The sequence below is a fragment of the Corvus cornix genome, chromosome 8 (genome assembly GCF_000738735.6).
Source record: "Corvus cornix cornix isolate S_Up_H32 chromosome 8, ASM73873v5, whole genome shotgun sequence".
Taxonomy (NCBI): Eukaryota; Metazoa; Chordata; class Aves; order Passeriformes; family Corvidae; genus Corvus; species Corvus cornix.
The window spans coordinates 3239714-3260074 of NC_046338.1; the positions used below are offsets into that span (position 1 = coordinate 3239714).

Sequence of the window (20361 nt, forward strand, 5' to 3'; positions counted from 1 at the left end):
AGTCCACTGCAGCCTTCCCCCAGGACAACATGAAGCTTTATTCAAAGGAGATTTTGGGAAAACCCAGGAGATTTAAATGCATGAGTTCCAATCTCATGGCAAGCACATGAGCCTATGTTCTCACTCTCGAAATTAAGCTCCTTTAACTCTCATTTGTGTGGCTGGGAGAGCCCTGGGCCCCCACAGTGTTTGCCTTGTCTCAACCTCCCCTGACAGCTCTGGCAAAGCCAGGAAGGCTTTGGTGGATGCTGAAGGCACCCAGCCCTTTGCAGATGGTGCTTAGCACTTAACAGGATCAGCCCCTCAGCCACTTGTGTGATGTCCATCACCTCAGATGCCTCACCATCCCTGAAACTGCACGATGCCCACCACATGTAATCAGCCCATAAGCTGCTTTCACCTCACCTCGAATGTTTGCCATGCCGATAATCCCAGTGGGGTGTCCATATAAAGGAGCCCCTTGTTCAGGGAAAAAGGGAGGAATGCTCTTCCATAAGAAAATTAGGGAGTTGACAGAGATGTAAAGCTAAAGGTTTGCAAGATTGCTTTTGTTGGTCCAAATGTTGTGAGGTTTTGGGGTTGGAGATCCTGGTGTTTAAAGTTAGTTATTCAGCAGGTGGTGTGGCAGCAGCTGCACATGGAAAAGCAGCTTCTGTCCCCAGTCAGCTATCAGCATTTTAGCTTTTTTTGCTTCTTCTCCAGTCCTTTCTTACTCCTGTTTTAGCAAATGTAACACCAGAATCAAGTCCCTTCCTGGGATGAAAACCCGTGAGTTTATCAGCCAAGATGGAACTTCAGTTTTGGCCTGATATGGTTTCTCTCTTGGAAAAGCTGAATGGTCGGATGCTCTTGGTGGTTCTGGTCATTTTTCTTTTGATTATTGACCTTGTGAAAAAGAGACGACCCAGGAATTTCCCTCCAGGGCCGCAGCTCTTTCCTCTCGTGGGAACCTTTGTGGACTTTAAGCAGCCCCTCCATCTCGCACTGCAGAAGGTAAGAGCTCCATGGACATTTTCCCTACTAACATCTTACCCTTCCATGACTCTTGTCACCACACTGTGAAGCAGCAAGGGCACTCTCAGGCAGAACTAGGTATATAATAACCACATAAGGTAGGTGACCCTTCTTGGTTTTATCTCTCACTATCACCTCCTCTTCCAGGGGAGTAGGAAGGTCCAATGGGAAAGAAATCCATAACAGAGGTAGACCTACATGTTCCCCCTTTTCTTCCCATCTGACTGTGACCATTTCCTTCTGGAGTCCACAAAAGGCTGGGGGAGAGGTGAAAAGAGCTGTGTGAGAAATGAACTGTTTGGACTGTGAAGATCACCTCTGGAAATTGTCCTGTCATTGTCCTTGCTCAGAGGCCAATGATTCACCCCATCACATCTGAAAGAAACATTTAAAATCTTGAGTTATGTTCTGTGGTTTCTTCTGTGTTGCAGAAAGAGGCAGTGATCTCTCTAGAAAGGTTTCCACAGCTTTGACTCCCACCAGAGCCAAAAAGAAAGAGATTTTATACATGCTGAGTATTCCCCTCTGAAAAGGTGGAAGAAGTTCTGGCATGCTGGCTGCAAAAATCCTTTCTGGTGACCATTTGTCTCCTGCTTTTGCTCAGCAGGCTGACACCAGCCTGTCTACCCTGGGTGTTCTCAGGCCATCAGCACAGGTGGTCCCTAAGGGAATCCTTGGGGAAGGCTGAGGCAGTGAGTTCAGGATATTTTGTCAATACACACAGTTATTAAGAAAATTAATCCCATTCATTTACAAGCACACAATGCCTGAGAGACCCATTTGGTCCCAGGCTGGTTTCATGAGTCACCACAGCAGTTTGGGGTGACTCTGTGTGTCCTTTCATGTAGATTCATTCTAAGAAGAGGATGAGCTCCTTGACAGAGAGGAGATATGATCCCACTTTACTCTTATACCTCTCAGAGGAGACACTAATGACAGCAAAGTCCATACAAGGAAAATGGCTGTAATTTGGCCATAAATGCAGTCAGGCTTAAAATTAGAAGTACGTTTCTAGCCATAAACAGTTAGAGCTCCTGTCTAAATGGGAGAGCTGGAGAAGAAACCACACTGCTCTAGACACAAAGTTGATGAAAGGGGTAATTTGTCGTGTTTTGCCCTCACCAGGAAGAGCCTGAGTGTGGTGACCCAGGTGGTGGGACAAAGCAGACGCCCACCAGTTCCAAAGCAAGTCACCTCCTTGTTACAAGCCAAACTGATGTAAACACTTGGTAAAACCCAGGTCACACAAGATAACAAATATAAGCAAACCATCTCTCCCACCCTACAGCTCTCCAGCCCCTTTTATGCCTTCTCCAGTCTTCATGGAACAGTTTAGATTGGATGGGACCTGCACACTTGGGTTTGGGTTTCTCTAGTCCCTTTGCTTCAAGCAGGGTTAAATTCAAAGCTAGATGTCCCTGCTCAAGGTCTTGGCAGGGTGAGTTTTGAAAATCCCCATCTTCTTGTTCTCAGAGGACAATGGACTCTCTTTCAGCTTACGGGTCGGTATGGGAACATTTTCAGCGTGCAGTTTGGAAGTCTGACATTCGTGGTGGTCAATGGGTACCAGATGGTGAGAGAAGCTCTTGTGCACCAGGCTGAAATATTTGCTGATCGGCCAAATATTCCACTCCTCCAAGAAATATTCAGAGGCTTTGGTAAGCACAGCTACCAGAATTTTGGGACAAAACTTAGATCTCTTTGGAATGATAACAGTTAGAGTGAAAGAAACAGGTTGAATTCAACCCTTGTGAACTGCACCTGTAAAACCTTGCACAGGGGAAGGAAAGAATTGAATTCAGACTAATAATCTCACGGGGGTATGTTTAAATCTCTCTGAGATTTAGGGGTGAGGATGGGCTCAAAACCAGATTTTAATGGAAGAGGAGAAATAAATGCAAGCTGCCCAGCAATCTATATACTTGCAGAGTTTCCCCTTGGTTTTCATTTCTCCTTTACTTTTCCTCCCTGGGTTGCACACAGCTCCAGAGATGGGGTGCTCCTGCCTGCAGCTCTGCCAACAGTGTGATAGTACTCAGAGTATTTTGGCTTACACCTTTTTTTCCCACGCAAAGTGACAAAGTAGCAGATTAAAGCAAATCCATAAAGCTAGATCTTTAGCATAAGCCAATTACTCTTGAATTTTAATTCCCAGGAAAAGCCATAGCCTTTTCCACATCCACAAGCTTTGTTTGCCTTGGTTTGGGGTTTTTGTCCACAAAGAATGGCTGTTTCTGAATCCTAACACTCACAAATGACCCACAGAGAGGATTGTTCACCTGTTTTTTCCACCTACAGGGCTCATATCATCGAACGGGCACATATGGAGGCAGCAGAGAAAGTTTGTTTTAGCAACACTGAAAAGCCTTGCAGTAAATTCTGAGGAAAAAGTGCAAGAGGAGAGCCGATACCTCGTGGAGACGATTGAGGAGGAGAAAGGTGGGGGGTTAATGCACAGCACCATGCTCAGAGCTTCCAGCTAAATGAATGATGAGAAGGAAAACTCTTACCCCAACACAGCTCCAAACGTGCAAAACATTTCTTCAATAGCTCAAATCTCTATCTTACACTTCCAGATTCTGCCTTTTAGCATTTATTTTAGACCTCAGGCCTCCTATTTTAGTTCTTCCTTATTAATATTAAGTATATATATACTAGGTGGTTATTAAAACGTGTTTATATGGCTGAGGAAGTGTCTCGTGCATTCTGTGAAGGAATAAATGCAGCTCTCCTGCTATCAGGCACTTCCACTCAGAGGCTTAGTTAACCTCTGCTTGTCCTTGGTTTGGCAAAGTATTTTAAAACTTGTTTAGTCAGGCTTTCCTTTTGTATCACACACAGATGAAGCATGTGCCTTGCTCTTTTATGGTCCAGCTTTTAAAAACTGCCAGAGGGATATTAGTAAGAATAATTTGTATGTTGGTACATGGGTGATGTTGCACTTCAGCTTTAAATAGAAGCAGATGGGGTTGAGCTAATTCTATGGAGCTATATATAGTACACAAGAAAGATCTAAAAAGGAATTGTGAAATTATATACTAAACTTGCTCCATTTTAATTTCTGTTGCACTGAACAGGCCAAATACTCCGTGTTGCCAATTGATTATAGTCTTCTATAGTCCTGATCAATAAACTAATTAAGCTGCTGGTTTGGGCCTTTCTTCCCATTAGTAATGACAAATAGTGATCATGTCCATCACTCTAATATCTGAGCACCAGCCCAGTTTAATTACTTTCTTGAAGAGTGAAGAGATCAGCAGTCCTGCGAGGAGTGCCTTGCATTTCAAAGTGATGCTCAACAGCAGCTTGGGGTTGGACTGGGCTTGTCACTGAGATCAGTCTCTTGTCACAGCAAGTGGCTCTCCAGGCTGCTGAAATGTGCTTGAGGAGATGAAAGTCTCTGCTCAGTAGCTCTCCCAGGGAAGACAGAAGTGACGAGCATCACATCACACTTCACTTTATAATTGTGCTCTATGGGCCACATGAGCTATTGCTAGGGTTTACAGGTGGGCACAGAGATCTGCAACCCTCTCCCCACTCTCCTTCCTTGATTTCTTTGTGGTGGACAACTAAAGCCCCAGGGCAATGGTATTTTTGCAGTGTGGTTAGTCCTGGGCTCCCTGCCCTGGGCTAAGTTTTGAGGGACCATCTCCTGGCATTTAAAATTGGCACCAAACACATGTTGGAGTGGGCAAAGTCGACAGCCACAGCATGGCATGTTGCTGGTTGTTTTCCCTGGAAAATGCTTCAGACCCTGCTTGGGCAGCTCAGTGATAATGTCACTGTCTGCCAGCAGCCTGGGCTGGACACAGGATGGGATGTCCTGGCCCATAGTGCCCAGGCTCCAGTGGAATACTGGAGGTGATGGGGGTGGTGGGTCCCCCAGGACATGGGGTGAAACCTGAGCACCACCATGGGTGAGACGTAGGCGAGGTCTCACCCTGGTTCACAACTGTGGATCTGGTAAAGAAAATGATTTTGACTGAGACTGTACAGGAAAAAAGAATGAAAGCTGTCTTTAGAATCACAGAAGCATGGAGAGATTTATGTTGGAAAATATCCTTAAGTTCATTGAGTCCAATCATTAACCCAGCACTGCCACGTTCACCACTAAACCATGTCCCCAGGTGCCACATCCACATGTCTTTCAAACACTTCCAGGAATGGTGACTCCACCACTGCCCTGGGCAGCCCCTTCCAAAGCCTTGCCATCCTTTCAAATGAAGAAATTTCCCCTCATATCCAATCAAAATCTCCTCTGGAACAACTTGAGGCTGTTTCCTCTTGTCCTGTCCCTTGTTCCTTGGGAGAAAGGACCAACCCCCACCTGGCCACGACATCCCTTCAGGCAGTTTCCTTTCCTTTTGTTTCCTCCAGGACAACCATTTGACCCCCACTACAAAATTAATAGTGCTGTTTCAAATATCATCTGTTCCATCACTTTTGGGAACCGCTTCGACTACCATGACAACCGTTTCCAGGAACTGCTGCACTCCCTGGCTGAAACGCTGCTGCTCATCGGAAGTTTCTGGGGCCAGGTAAAGCCACTTGGATGCTTTTCCAGCTTCAGCTGCATGTAACAGCTCAGAAACTGGGGTTTCTAAGGCACTGATATAATCTGCCTTTTCCTGTAGAAAAAAAAGTCACGTTTAAAGGAAAATGACCATGAGAATTGTATTACATTAGATGGGATTTATGCACAAAGTCCATCAGGAAAGTAAGGAAATATTGGGGCACATGGAGAAAAAAAACCACTACACGATTGTAAAACCAATCTTATTCCTGACATAACCAAAAAACAATGGGAAAATCTTAAAAGTATCTGTTTCTACCAAAAGAAGAATTAGTAACACAGTGAAAATTCCTATCTTTTCCTTCACCCATATCTCAACAAGTTTCTTAAATAACTTTTTAATGAAAAAATTGAGATTCCAGGTTTCGAACCAAAATAGGTGGATTTGGTGATGTATTTTCTGCATGGCCACACACCATGGGTCAGGTCTGATCTCTGTCCCCTCCATGGGGACACACTAAGGGGCTCATCTGCATCCACCTCACCTGTGGCCACCTTACATTAGGGGGCAGCTTTGGCCACTCAGTATTTAAGAACTTTATCAGCAGAAAACATCTGTCCAATTCTTATCTTGTTTGCCCTCGTTTACACCTGTGTAAGTAAGTTTGTACAAACTGGACCACTGTAGCAAAACTGACTTTTTTTTCCTGGTAGCAAGCAGAATTAATCAATTGTCCCATCCTCTCAACTACAATACTTGCTCTTTTCTAACTCAAGAAATGCTCTTTTGCTCTGTTTGATTTCTCACCAGCTTTATAATGCTTTTCCTTGGATCATGAGATGGTTGCCAGGACCCTTCAGGAAAATCTTCAGGCACTGGGAGAAGCTTCAATATTTTGTGAAAGGCATGATCGCAAAGCACAAGGAGGATTTGGACCAGTCGGAGGCAGGAGATTATATTGACTGTTACCTGAAGGAAATAGAAAAGGTAGGATGGAAACACCTCAAACCACCTAAGGATTAACCCACAGAGTGAGCAAAGAAGACTCAAGGCTGTTTTGTCAGGGGAGCTCTTGCCTCACACGTTGCCTTCCCCTCCCTACCTCTGCCACATCAAACTTTAGCAGCAGCAGAAGCCTGATCACTTTGAAAACACACAGATTTTTCTTTTTTTTTCTGTTTGAAAGGATTTACACTTTGTCTTCTTCCCTTTTTCGTTCTGTCACACGGCGTAGGAGGACTCTCAGGGAACATGTTCATGTTTCTATGAGTGCTTGCAGGCCTGTGTTTGCTATTGTGAAACTTGACATTTAAAAATGCTACCTGCTTTCAAGAGCCGCTCTACAGCAACCAGGGTGTCTTTCAAAACAGTCCTCAGGGCTTGAAATCCAGTGAAAGTAAAGGCTGGAAATTTCCAAGCCTGAGGGTAGATAAAAAAGGAGCAGCAGGACTTCAGTTACACACAGGTGATTTAGGATTGGGTTTTTGAAACCATCCCCTCCACAGTAAGAGTTTTCATTGCCATGTTTTCCCTCCAAGTTTAAGGGTGACACCAGCTCCTATTTCCACGAGGAAAACCTGCTGTGCTCCACCTTGGACCTGTTCTTAACTGGGACTGAGACAACGGCAACCGCCATCCGCTGGGCTCTGCTCTACATGGCCGCGTACCCCCACATTCAGGGTAGGGCCACTGAGGGGTCCTTTGCTTAGCCCAAAACTAGGCAAGGGAAACTCAGGAAACAGAGTTATCCCAGCTCTGCCACATCTTGGATCTGCCTGTGCCCCAGGTATCTTATTGGGAACCTTCTGAAGACAAGTCTTACCAGGAGCAGTTGAGGGAACTGGGAGTGTTTAGCACAGCAAAAAGGAGGCTTGGGGGGACCTTCTCACACTCTACAACTCCCTGAAAGGAGGGTGAAACCAGGTGGGGGTAGCTCTCTTCTACCAAGGAACAAGTGATAGGATAAGGGGAAATGGCCTCAAGTCGTGCCAGGGCTGGTTTAGGTTGGATATTAGGGAAAATTTCTTCACTGAAAAGGTTGTCCAGCCCTGGAACAAGCTGCCCAGGGGAGTCATGCAATCACCCTGGAAATGTTCAAAAGGAGTGTGGATGTGGCACTTGGGGACGTGGTTTGGCAGTGTTGGGTTAACGGCTGGACTCGATCATTTTAGAGAGTTTGCCCAGCCTTACAGATTCTATGAAGAGAGATATTTTGAATTCTTTTTTTGCTCCCCACAGAGAAAGTTCAGCAGGAGATCGACGCCGTGGTCGGGCAGTGCCAGCAGCCGTCGATGGCCGACAAGGAGAAGATGCCCTACACCAGCGCCGTGCTGAGCGAGGTCCTGCGCATGGGCAACGTGGTGCCACTGGGGGTGCCCCGCATGGCCACCAGCGACACCACCCTGGCTGGCTTCCACCTGCCCAAAGTGCGTGGGGACCACCAGCCTTCTTCCTACCAGCCTTCATTCCACCAGCCTTCATCCCACCAAAGCAGCGTCTTCATGGCCCAAGTCCCGAATCTCACCTAGAGGGGAACCATCCAGCAGGATCATATAGAAATACCACAATTATATAGAAAATACAAGCCTTCTGGATGGATTCTGTGGGACTGTTATGGGTCTCACCTCCTTAAAGAGGATAATTGTGAGATCCCTACGGTGTTGGCCCTAATTTCCAATTTTAAAAGGTTTATGCCTTAAATTTTACAAAAGACACCCTCCACACATTATGGGAATAGAGGGTTAGGAAACATAGGAAAGCAAACAGTTTGCGTTTGTTAATTCCAGAAAATATTAAAAATCATCTGTTAAAAGTAGCACTTGATGAAAGGCAGGTAGTGGGTGTTGTTGCACACACACTGCTCTGCAATTACAAAAACAAATATGGAATTTATATATAACTGGTCTCTCCCCTCTATATGACTGGTTGCAATGAGACAAATAAAAAATCCAGGCATTTTCCTCCACATTGATCAGAATATTTCTCTTGCTGAAGGAGAATGTGGAGATAAACCAGATCAGTTTTTTTTAAAAAAATACATATATTTAAACAAATTGATTGAAAATTACTTGATTAAATTGCTTCAAAGTCCTATGGGAATGCAGTACTACCAATTTAAAGTTGGTTTGCATTAACATCACCTGTTACTGCAGCTCAGGGTGCAGATCAAAACTCAGCGATATGTAAAGGCACACACAAGTGAACAATCCTACAGGCTTTCAACCTCATTTAATTGTGTAGCTTAGGGGGGAAAAAAAAAAACCCAAAACGTTTTGCCCTTAAAACAGTGTAGTTTACAGAGCTAATAATAACCCAGTCTGACAACACGTCAGCTCCTCTCCTCCGCGTAATCGCCCCTTTTCTCCACCTCTCGCAGGGCACCACCCTGATGACCAGCCTGACTTCGATAATGTTCGACAAAAACGTGTGGGAGACTCCAGACACCTTTAATCCCGAACATTTCCTGGAAAACGGCCAGTACAGGAGGCGGGAGGCTTTTCTGCCCTTCTCTGCAGGTAGGATGATGGATGGGCAGGTAGCTTTTCTTTTTGCAGAGGTTTTATTTTTTCCCCAAGACACTGCTTATAGAGTAGGAGGTACTGCTCCTGTCCAGCTTCCAGCCCATCCCCACAGTGAAAATCCCAGTCACAGTTAATAGTGGCTGCTCGGAGTGGGAAGGAAATCAGTTTGTTATTGAGGGATAAAAAAAATAAGGTTTTTCTTCTTGCACAAGTTGAGTAACTGGGTTGTTCAGACTGTTTCCGCTCTTTGCCTCTCGGAACAGGCGCAGTTTGCTCGGCAGTAAACTTCTGGGGAAGGTTTGAGCAGATTGTGTGGGTGAACATTGCCACCTAACCTTTCCAGGAAGAAAAGCTGCCTCAGCCTGTGCAAGGCAGCGCAGGCCAGAGGAGGCTCAGAGGTGGCTGGAGCTCGCTCAGGACTCCTCCAGGTTATTTGTGCTCCTTTTGCAGGCAAGAGGGCTTGTCCCGGGGAGCAGCTCGCCAGGACCGAGCTCTTCATCTTTTTCGTAGCCCTGCTGCAGAAGTTCACCTTCCAGGCCCCGGCAGCGGCTGCGCTGTCCTTCGCCTTCACGCTCAGCCTCACGCGCTGCCCCAAGCCCTTCCAGCTCTGCGCCGTGCCCCGTGGCTGAGCCAGGCCCGGAGCTGCCCCGGACCCCCAGTGCAGCCCCCACAAACTGGGAACTGCCCCTTCTCCTGACCACCCCAGAGATTTTGGGCTGAAGTGATGGGCCCTAGAGGTCCAGCACCAGACAGCATCTGGGTGGCAGGGGAAGGGCACAAGGGCCACATCCTGCACACTGCAACAAACACAAGCCTCATTCCTGCTCCCCGCTACCAGTCTGAAAAAATGAATGGATTTAAAAGCCTTCTTACCTAATTTCCACTGCCAGAAACTTCCAGGAAGGTGTCTGCCAGCTGCAAATCATGGTTTGATGTTGACTTTTCCATAGGGGATATGTCCATCACCCAGAGACCACTTAGCAACCCCTAATATTGCAGCACCCAGATAGCCAAGGGCTGTGTTTCCTGAGGTGTCCCTGCTTAGAGGGAGCAGCTGGCCTTGGACATACAAACTCTAGACTCATGACTCAGCACCAATCTGGACTTTAAGGTAGCCACAGCCAGTCCTGAGCCTCAGGTGGGCTTGGACTTCGTGTGATGAACACTCCCTACAGCACCACATTGCTGCTGTGTGATGGAAATCACAGAAACAAGGAATGGTTTGGCTTGAAAGGGACCTTAAAGATCACCTTGTTCAACCCCTCTGCCATGGCCAGGGACAATTTCCCCGAGACCAGGTTGCTCCAAGCCCCATCCATCCTGGCCTTGGACACTTCCAGGGATAAAAAATATCTAAGCAGAGATCTCTGCAGCAGCAGCAGCAAGCATTTTTTGGATCTCATAGAGTATGTGGAAATTTTAGTTAGGAGGCTACAGGGGAGTAGAAGCATCTTCTACCAAAGCCCAACCCAAGTGGGATGGCACAAGGAGCTGTGCTTCCAGCTGGTCTGGAAGGGCTATAAAAATACATTATTGCAGTTTTAGTGTAGAAAAGCAGAAGGTTTGTGGTAGTAGAATACAAATCAGAAAAGTTGCAATAAAATAATCCCCTGGAGTTGCTGGGGAGCAGTTCACCTGAAGCCCAGCAGAAAAGGAAGCAGCAGAGAGTGCTGGGAGGGTCATAGCCGTGGCGGCTCAGTGCTGGCCCTCAGAAGGAAGTGTTGGAACAGTGGCTTTGTGGTGGGAAATCACAAGTTCAACACTTCCTCTCTGTTTCTGGCAAAGATTTGTATCTGTGTGTGACCGGCATGGAGATAGCGTGGGGCCAAGGAAGTGGCTTGGGACAGGGCACCCTCCACAATGAACACAGAGCTTCTTCTGTACTAGGTGTCTTTGGATAAGAGTTAATTATATATGCAACTTCCTTTTATGTGACCAAGCATTCATGCTTAGAAATGCTGTCTCCTGTGTGCTTCAGTTCGGAGTATAGTCACAGCAAAGATTATTCTTTTTCCTCTTGTTTTTTTCTTGCTTCTCCCCTTTCATAAATGACTTTTCTGTGGGTACCCACGTAGGATATGGAATAGTTAACAGGAAAAGAGGATTACATCGAGTTCCATTTCCACCGGTTTTCTCCTCTGTGCCCGGCAATACCGGCTTTGCTGCGGTACAAAGCAATCCCTGTGCAGTGACAGATTTATGCCACAGGGGAGAGTCCTCTGCACATCCCATCCGTGCCACGCCGGGCGCACGAGGATTCTGTCACTGAGTTGTCCTTCCGACTGATCACTTTAATCCTATTGCGTTTTTAATTATTGTTTCACAGTCACAGGCTCCCATGTTGTGTTTTTTTGTAAAAGGGAAAACATAAAAGACCCAGGGACTTTTTTTTCACCTATGAAGTCTTCAAAGCCGCTCGGCACTAGGCACTGGTTTCTCTCCATTTTTTAATTTGTTTTGCTGTAGGTCTGACCTCTGGCATGTGGCTACTAGCTTGTATTATTTGCACTGGCTTAGCAAATAAATGTTGATCTCTCTTTCATTTCCAGCTTGTGTTTCCTTGTTACTTTGGGGTTTCCTCTCCTACTCATGGAGAGAATAAATGATTAAACTCATCTTCTTTTTCTTCTTCTTTTTTTTTTTTTTTTTTTTTATCATTTGGGGAAAAATACCAAAATTAAATGCAATGATGCCATACCTTAAAGGCAGGAGGCACAAATTTGTTTACTTTTTGAGTGTATCCTTTCATGTCACTGCTGGGGAACACGTGCATCTCCACAGGTTCATGCCCAAGTGTGCTTAAAAACCAGAGGTAAAAAGAGAGATTTTCCTCAAAAACAGGTTTTTCCCCTTTAAATTCCACAATAAAACAGAGATTTGACTTCTCCAGCTTCCCAAGGAGAGCATGTGTATGGCATCACTCCAGTGGCTCTGCTGCACCTCTGTGCCCTGTCATCAGCACTGGACAATCCCAACAGCCACAACTGACGCCTCCAAAAGAGAGAAAAGGAACCCAAAACATCCCCAGAGCAGGAGGTGGCAGCTGATGACCACAAAGGGCTGTAGCAGAGCCACGTGGTGCAAGGGCAAAGTGCTGCTGCTCCCTGCTCCTTTCACAGTAAAACACAACATACACATCAAAATTCCATGTGATCTGTGTGTGTGAACACCACTCTAACCCAAAGCTGCTCCTGCGTGGGAAAATGCGGCACATTCTGCTGCCAGCTACCACTGAAGGGCTCCAGCCTGCAGAGCTGGGCATCTGCATCAGCTTCTCAGCACCTGCCTGAGCTCTGAGGGGCTTTGGGTCGTAACCTGTGGTGAAGGACAAGGTAAGTGGGAAGGGGTGGCTGGAGGGCTCAAGGCATGGCCAGAGCAAGCTGTTCTGCCTGCACCCGTCTGGTGGAGATCAGAAAATGACGGTGCTTCGGAAGCGCTGAGTTCCGGGACAGCTGTTTACTCCCAGCCCACGTCACCAGGCACACAGAAACACAAAACTGAGTCAGAGGGTTTGTGAAAGGTTTGTGCAACCTTATCTCGGATGTCCCCAGAGACCTGGGGCTTGGCCCAGGACTCCTCATACCAGCGAGCGAGCTGCTGTAAACAAGGAAAGCACAAGGCTCTCGGAGCAGCTGGAGCCTCCCTGGCGCTGAGAAGCCGACACTGAAAAGCACGGTGAGGGCACCGGGGGGGAGAGAGCAGGGTTCATCCCAGGAGATGGGCTTGTGGGAACAGCACAGTGAAGCTGCCAGAAGGTTTTGATCTCAATTCCACAAAGCTCATTTCTGTCCTTTAGACAAGGGCATGGAGCACTAGGGTTTAGTAAAGTACTGAGGGGAGGCTGGAGGGGAAAGGGGAAGCTGGGGGTGTTCTGATTTATGGTGGTTTTTTTTTTTAAATCAGATCAGAGGAAATCTTTCAGTTTAATCAAGAAGGGTTTTAATTGCTGCTGAAAGCTGGGAAAGCAGGAGTCTGAACACAGCCTCTAGACCAGGCCAGCAAAAGCCACTCCATGCTGTCCTGTGTTTGCACCCACAGCTGTGCCAGCGTATCATCCATCTTCCCCTGGCCCTGGGGGCCTCAGTGGTGCCCTGTGAGCTCTACCTGCTCTGACCTGCTGTGGGACACATCCCTGCAGAGCCCCACCATCCAGCCATGCTGCACTTCCCCTGGGACAGCATCTCCCTCCAGACATTCCTCATCTTTCTCCTTGTCTTCCTGCTCATCACTGACTACATGAAGAACAGAACTCCAAAGAACTTCCCTCCCACCCCCTTCCGCCTTCCCTTTTTGGGGCACCTCTACCTTGTAAACTTCAAAGATCCCGTGGCCTCAGTGAAGAGGGTATGTAGGTGGGTGGGCAGTGTGGGGAAGGGATGGAGGGATTGCAGCTACACATCTCTGGCCATGCAGGGAAGGGGATAACCCAAACACCCGAAGGCAGGCAGGAGGTTTGCCCTCATTGATAACACTTACCTGAGTACAAGGAGGGTGATGTGTGGAGTGATCCTGTGGGCAAAGGTCACAACATGATACCACAGGTGCAGTCACAGATGTATGAACCCTGTAGGTCTGAGTTGGGGCTGGGATGGGGTGAAACAAAAACTGGAAAAACATAGGACTGAAAAATCAAACCTGGTGAGGCTTACTGAATTTATGGCAAATTAACACCAACTCCGGATCACCGATTCAGGAAAAGAGGAAAGAAAAAAGTCTGCGCCCTCAGGCAGAGTGCACACATTCTGTCTCCCCTCCCACTCTTCCCATATTTTCACCCAAGTCCCGTGACAGGGCCGTCCCAGTCTCACCAGGCACATTCATTGCAAATGAAACCCCTTTTATTCATGTCCCCTCCCAGGTGACTAAAAGACACGGTGACATCTTTGGCATGCATATGGGCAGCATGAAGTTAGTGATGGTAAGTGGGATGCGGCTGGTGAAGGAAGTGCTTGTGAACCAAGGGGAAAAGTTCATGGACCGCCCTGATCTTCCTCTCGACGAGGAGATCTTCAGCAAGATGGGTGAGTTATCCCTCAAGTAAGAGCCAAGCCTTGACCCTGCAGAGGTCTGAGACAACTGGAGAGTGGAGAGAGGGCAGAGCCCTGGAGCTTTTCTCCCTCGATAGGGGATCAGCCCTGGCTCACAGGGGGTGTTCCTGCCAGGACTGATCTCCTCCACCGGGCACCTGTGGAAGGCACAGAGGAGGTTCACCCTGACCACACTCCGAAACTTCGGCTTGGGGAAGAGGAGCCTGGAGGAGCGCATCCAGGAGGAGTGCCAATACCTCGTGGATGCATTTAGGGATGAGCAGGGTGAGTGCCACAGCCCTCATCAGCTGTGAAGGCAGGAACTGCTAGGGCCTGTTATAATTTCACTGCCTGCTGAGAAATACCCCACCTTGCAAGGGATGCTACAACCCTGCCAGCATCCCTGCTCCTTTCTACAGGTGCTTTGCCTTCCAGCTGGTTGGGGAACGCAGCCAGGCAACACCCACTGCATTATTCATAGCCCACCTTCAGCCTACTCCTCTCTGGGATATACCATGTGTGCATAAACGCTGATATTTCCAATGAATTCGAATGACATCCTGCAGACTTTGATTTCCAAAGTAAACAAACATCTCCATAATCTGATTGAACTGGGACCACTGGGGTTGCCCTGCCAAGCTTGGCCAGCTCATGGGGTCAGCCAGGCACCCCAGGAAGGCACTGACATAGGACAGTGCCCATGAGGGGCCACTCATTTCATTCGTATTTCGTGACTATTTTACCTCTGACGTCTGTTTTCTTCTTTTCTGAGAAGAATGGAAGAGAACTGATCTTTTTCTTCTCCAGGGAATCCTTTCAACCCTCAGTTTAAAGTCACTAATGCTATTTCAAACGTCATCTGCTCCCTCATCTTTGGCAATCGGTTTGAATATCACGATGAGGACTTCCAAAGGCTGCTGAAGCTGATGTACGACACGATTGTCCTCCATGGAGCCATCACGAGCCAGGTACAGCCCTCCTCCCACCAACGCAGGGCCACGGTTTCGTCTCTGGAGTCAGCCTCAAAAGTCACAGTGCTGTCATCACCAAACCTGTCATTCCACGTTCCTTTGCACAGGATAGATTTGCCTGTAATTTCTTTCTGCTTTCAGTTCAAGTTGTGCCATACTCACGCTGCTCTCTCTCACCCAAAATCACTTTTCCTGCCCACTGATTGTCAGCTTGTCTGCTGAAACACTGAGTAACACACAAGTTACTCCATAATGAGAATTCTACTCTTCTGGACCTGAGCTATTTCCACCAGGTCCAGAAATTCAGCAAGTGCAATTGCAGACTCCAAGTTTTGATGTCAGAAGAGTTTTTTAAAGTCATTTATTCAATTTGTTGTTCTCCTTCTGTGTTCAAAGCTGTATAACAACTTCCCATCTATAATGAAGTACTTACCTGGAGCCCACCAAACCATTTTCAAAAACTGGAGGGTGTTGAAAAAATTTATGCAAGAGCAGATCAACAAACACAAGGAGGACTGGAACCCCTCGGAGTGCCGAGACTACATCGACAGCTACCTGCTGGAGATTTCCAAGGTCAGCAATGGGGAGAAAACCCTACTGGGGCGGGGCTTAGCCATCAGAAAGGATGGGAAATGAGCCCAGATTCTCCATCTGAGTTGCCTGTGTGGCCTCTTATGAGCTCAGGACAGATATCAGGTTCAGGCCACCACCAGCAGGATGGGGATGCAGGGGGGTCAGCAGTTTCTACCAAAATCCTTGCGGGGGTCTGGACCAAGCCTGGTGCCAGGACACCCTCACTGTTCCTGTGGCACTAACACATCCTCTCATGAAGGACAACGGCAGTGACACCTTCCAGGAGGAACATCTCACGGCCTGCACACTCGACCTGCTGGTAGCCGGGACCGAGACCACGTCCTCAACCCTCCGCTGGGCTTTGCTGTTTATGGCCACGTATCCAGAAATTCAAGGTACAGTTAAGAAAACTCAGTGTTTTCCCTTGCTTTTCTGTGTCACAGCTTTGTGAGAGAGCAGCTGGGAATGTCCCCACACTTGCATAAGAGGTGTAAACAGTGGCCCAGGTCCCTTGGTGGACCCTTACAGCAATAGCCTTGTAATGTTCCGCGGGTTGCTCCCTGGGCTGATTCCTGGTCTTTCCCCCCAGCCCGGGTGCAAGCCGAGATCGATGCAGTCATCGGCCAGGCACGGCCACCAGCCCTGGAGGACAGGAACAACCTGCACTACACCAACGCTGTCATCCACGAAGTGCAGAGGAAAGGCAACGTTATCCCTTTCAACGTGCCAAGAATGGCATCAGAGGATACCCACTTGGATGGCTACTACATCCCAAAGGTAAATTCCGGAGCGCTGGGACTCCAGGGAGACTCCCAGCTCCCCAGGGCACAGTGTGCCAGGCCAGGTCCCTCCTGTGCAGACAGTGTCCCTGCCCAGAGTTCACTCCTGCTGAACATGGATTTTTGCTATCCAAACAATGTTCTCCAGTTCCCTGAATGGTGCCACACCCCCACACATGCCTTTGAGGCACAGATCCCAGCTCTTACAGAACTTTGACCCAAGTTTACAACAGATAAAAACAATGCTGATGAGGGAAAAATGCAGTTATATAACCACACCTCCAAACAGACAAGAAGTAGAAAGATCTGGGCGTGCAGTGGGGTATGGCACAAATAATTTTGGTAGGATTTGACTGTGGATGTTCTTCCTGGAGAGGAGACTGGAAGATAAAACTGCCCCTCTTGCTGTCAGTGCTAGAGAAAGTGTGATTTATTTTTCTTTTTTTTCCTCTTAGGGCACTATTGTAATGACAAATTTAACCTCTCTGCTGTTTGACAAGAGTGAGTGGGAAACCCCTGATGCTTTTAACCCCGAGCATTTTCTGAAGGATGGGAAGTTCTGTAAAAAAGAATATTTTATACCATTTTCTGTGGGTAAGACTCGCTGACTTGTGGTGCACATGTGGGCTTGAGTTTCCAACTGCAGGGTGGAGACAGAGAGGAAAATAGCAATGGAAAGGGCAGATACACCCTGGGACGTTTTGCCCAAACTGCTCCCATGGCCTGCCCCAAGTACCACAGCCACACTTGGGGCTCTTTCTTGTCTCTCTTCACACTCACAAAAGAGAAATGAGGATGAATAAAAAACCATGTAAATTCCAGAGACCTTAGGAACACCTTCACCGAGGCAACAGCAGTGCTCCGTGCTCCTGCTCCCACATGGCTGAGCTCACCAGGGGCCTCACTGCTGCCACAACAGGGTTCCCCAGCCAGCAGCTCTCCCTGGGGAAGTTGCTTTCAGCACCTGTTTCCACCAGCATCACACAACTCCTCTGGTAGCCCTCTTTGGTGAGCTCTCCCAGCATGGGCATGGTCCAGGCTGTGTGTGTGCGTGTGAATTGTCCTCACAAAGTCATGCAATTTGGGGGGCAGACCATACTGTAATGCCAAAGTCGTTACTGGGAAGCTTGGTTTGGGTTGCAAAACTCATCCAGGAATGGGATAACACAGCTAGACCGTGGTCCTAAGGGCGGGCAGAGCATTTTCAGCAGCAAAAGCAGAGTCTGAGGATGTCATGGGTTGCTGTCTCCGCAGGAAAGCGTGCCTGCCTGGGAGAGGTGCTGGCCCGTGCTGAGCTCTTCCTCTTCTTCACATCCCTGCTCCAGAAATTCACCTTCCAGGTACCCCCAGACACCAAGCTCAGCCTCCAGCCCATGATAGGCATTGCAATGGCCCCACAGCCCTACAAGATCTGTGCTGTGCCTCGGTAGGGAAGCCTTGGCCACCATCCTCACATGGAAAATCCTCTGTGAAGAGTGCTGAAAACAAGCTCTTGACAGCTCCAGGGGGAGGCTAGGGGGTTTCTTTCTTTCAAAGCAATTGCAAAATCATTTCTATTGCAAGTAGACCTTGCACCCTGTATCCTGTGATAATGTGATCAGGTGATCAGTCTGGGAGCTACCAGGGCATTTTTAGGCTTGCCCTATGGCACTGTAAATGAATGAGAGGCTTAGGGCTTTCCTAATTTTATGATGGATGGCCATGGTTCACCTTGGCAAAATGAGGGATACTTTAGAGACTGCACTGTTGAGGCTGTGGCTGGGTACAGTGGAAGGGCAATATCAGCCTTTGTTTTATAACATTAATACCAGTATTAATTTGACATTTCCTTAGTATGTACTCCTCTAAAAAAATGTCACTCTATAAAACCTGTCCCATGCATCAATAAATCTTTACCAAAACACTTTTGTCATGAAGTGTTCTGCAAAGTGAAGACCAACACAGGTCATGTCTGGCACTGGCTGTGGGCCTTGTGTTTCTGCCCCTGCAGTGCTGCAGCACTGCAGGAGGCTGGCACTGTAAAAGCAAAGGCAATTCCTACAGAAGTGATGGAAAAAATGATCCTGACAGCACAACTAGAATTACAATATGCAAAATCCTCCCTGTTTACCTGCCCAGCATCACGGAGTGACTGGTGTGTCCAGGGGCAGCGGGGTGAGCTCCAGCAACACATGACATGGTTAAGCTGCACTCAACAGTCCCATGAGGGAAAGAGTGCCTTGGAAAATAACAGCAACAAATTACTATTTTAAACCATCACCTACACAGCGAAACTAGCCCAAGATAGGCAACCAATGGTTAACACCAGGAAATGCACTGAACTGGGAAACAGCTGCACCAGAGGACCCCGTTGAAGCTGCAGCTCCCAGGAGCAGGATGGGGGCTGCCTCAGGAAATCAGCACAACACCAGGAACACACACCTCCAGCTCCTGCTCTCCTGCTGAGGAAATGATCAGAGAGCAATCTTTTCATTTTCAATTTTCCCTGGATGTTCCTAGAGGAAGCAAATTTCTCCCAGGTGAACACAGCTTCTGACAAAGCTCCTTCAGCACCGGGCTGGGTGGGGGGTTCTGCCACCTCCTCTGGTGTTCTGTGCCAGTGGAAACAAGAGTTTGGACTGAGATAGGTGTTTCTGGTACTTGAGGCTGTTTCACACATCCATAAGGTGGAGAAAAGAGGACACATGGTGGGACACAAACCAGCCCATTTATAAAATGCAGACTTGTCTCATCCCATTCCTAGTGAGAACCTGGTCAGCCCCCGCCCCCCAACCCTCCTTCTCCTCATGCCAGCTGCCATCCAACCTGCTGCTGGCACGGGCTCCCACACCTCCCCTTTCCAGCAGAAACAAGAAAGTCATTTGACTTTCTAGACCTGATACCCTTTCTTTTCCTTTCCTGAGAGAAGCTGAAGGGGAAGGCTGCATGCCTGGAATTGACTGGGAACAGGGGAGGGGAGCAGTGACGAGCTTCTGCTGTATGCAGCATTACTCCCAAAACACGTCCAGTTCACAGGTGTCATCTGACTGTTTTGTGGTACTTTGTCCCCCAGTGCTCTGCTCAGATTCCCATTTCCTTTCCCAAGCTGCTGCTCTATCCAAAAGCTTCCTCTCTAGGCCTCTGCTAGGTTAGTTAAATTCCAAAAAAAGAATGCATTTCACAAGCTTCTTGAGTATTTTGCCCCCCCCCCCCCACCAAAACATCTCCCATATGTGACCGACCTCAGCTCCTCCTTTCCTTTTCACTCAGGGCTTTCATCCTGCACTTCTCTTCCAGGGACACCCCTCCACAAACCTCCTGCTGCAGTGCCTGGCTCTTCAGGAGCTGCCAGAAAGCTGCATACAAACAGGGTCAGGGCTGAACACATCCTGCAGCTTGGTTAAGGCTTCCTGCACAGCTGAGCACCTCTTCCCTTCCCTTCTCCCTCACACACCTGCAGGTTTTGGTGTTCAGTGTCTGAAACTGCTTTTATGTCCAGCCTCAGAAAGCAGGAAAAACAGTTCTTCCATAATGCCTTCACACTCTGTGGGACAGGCCCTCCCATGCTGAGGAATCAACGCAGCCCCTCATCCTCAGATCTTCGCTCTGGAGGGCTGAAGGCTGCCTGCCCTTTCCCAACATCACTTCTGGGTTGGCGGTAGTGCTCAGGGAACAAGAGAGCTGACAATGAGGCTAAGAATGGAGCACATCAATCACCTGCAGAGCAGCCTAGACAGGGCAGGCAGTTTTCTTTTCCAAATAAAAGCAAGCAGAGTGATTTAGAGCTGTACCTGTCCCCTGTGTCCTCGGAGGTGGGGCTGAAGACAGGCAGAGACCCTCACCTACCTCAGCAGCAATAATTACTGACAGGGTCACTTCACAGCTCATCTGTAGAGGGGTTTAATCTTTTCACTTCACAAGGCCCCGTGCCCAGCTCTGAGACAACTGTCTGTGGGCCAAGCAGAGGGAAGCAGCTTTGGGAA

The 20361-nt window shown here is 48.0% G+C and overlaps 2 protein-coding genes across 2 annotated transcripts; both read left to right on the forward strand.

Annotated features, from left to right (window-relative positions):
• Positions 1-459: 459 nt before the first annotated feature.
• On the forward strand, positions 460-10339 carry LOC104695152 (cytochrome P450 2J2-like). The gene is made up of 9 exons (XM_010408755.4): positions 460-993; positions 2510-2672; positions 3313-3453; positions 5392-5552; positions 6339-6515; positions 7067-7208; positions 7767-7954; positions 8905-9043; positions 9500-10339. Exons 1-9 carry the CDS (start codon positions 787-789, stop codon positions 9676-9678), a joined length of 1497 nt encoding a protein of 498 aa, XP_010407057.2. The 5' UTR covers positions 460-786; the 3' UTR covers positions 9679-10339.
• A 2220-nt stretch (positions 10340-12559) lies between these two features.
• LOC104695151 (cytochrome P450 2J2-like) lies at positions 12560-18302 on the forward strand. The gene is made up of 10 exons (XM_010408754.4): positions 12560-12724; positions 13088-13393; positions 13908-14070; positions 14212-14361; positions 14884-15044; positions 15444-15620; positions 15880-16015; positions 16210-16397; positions 16855-16993; positions 17654-18302. The coding sequence occupies exons 2-10, from the start codon at positions 13205-13207 to the stop codon at positions 17827-17829; spliced, it is 1479 nt and encodes a 492-aa protein (XP_010407056.2). The 5' UTR covers positions 12560-12724; positions 13088-13204; the 3' UTR covers positions 17830-18302.
• The last annotated feature ends 2059 nt before the right edge of the window (positions 18303-20361 follow it).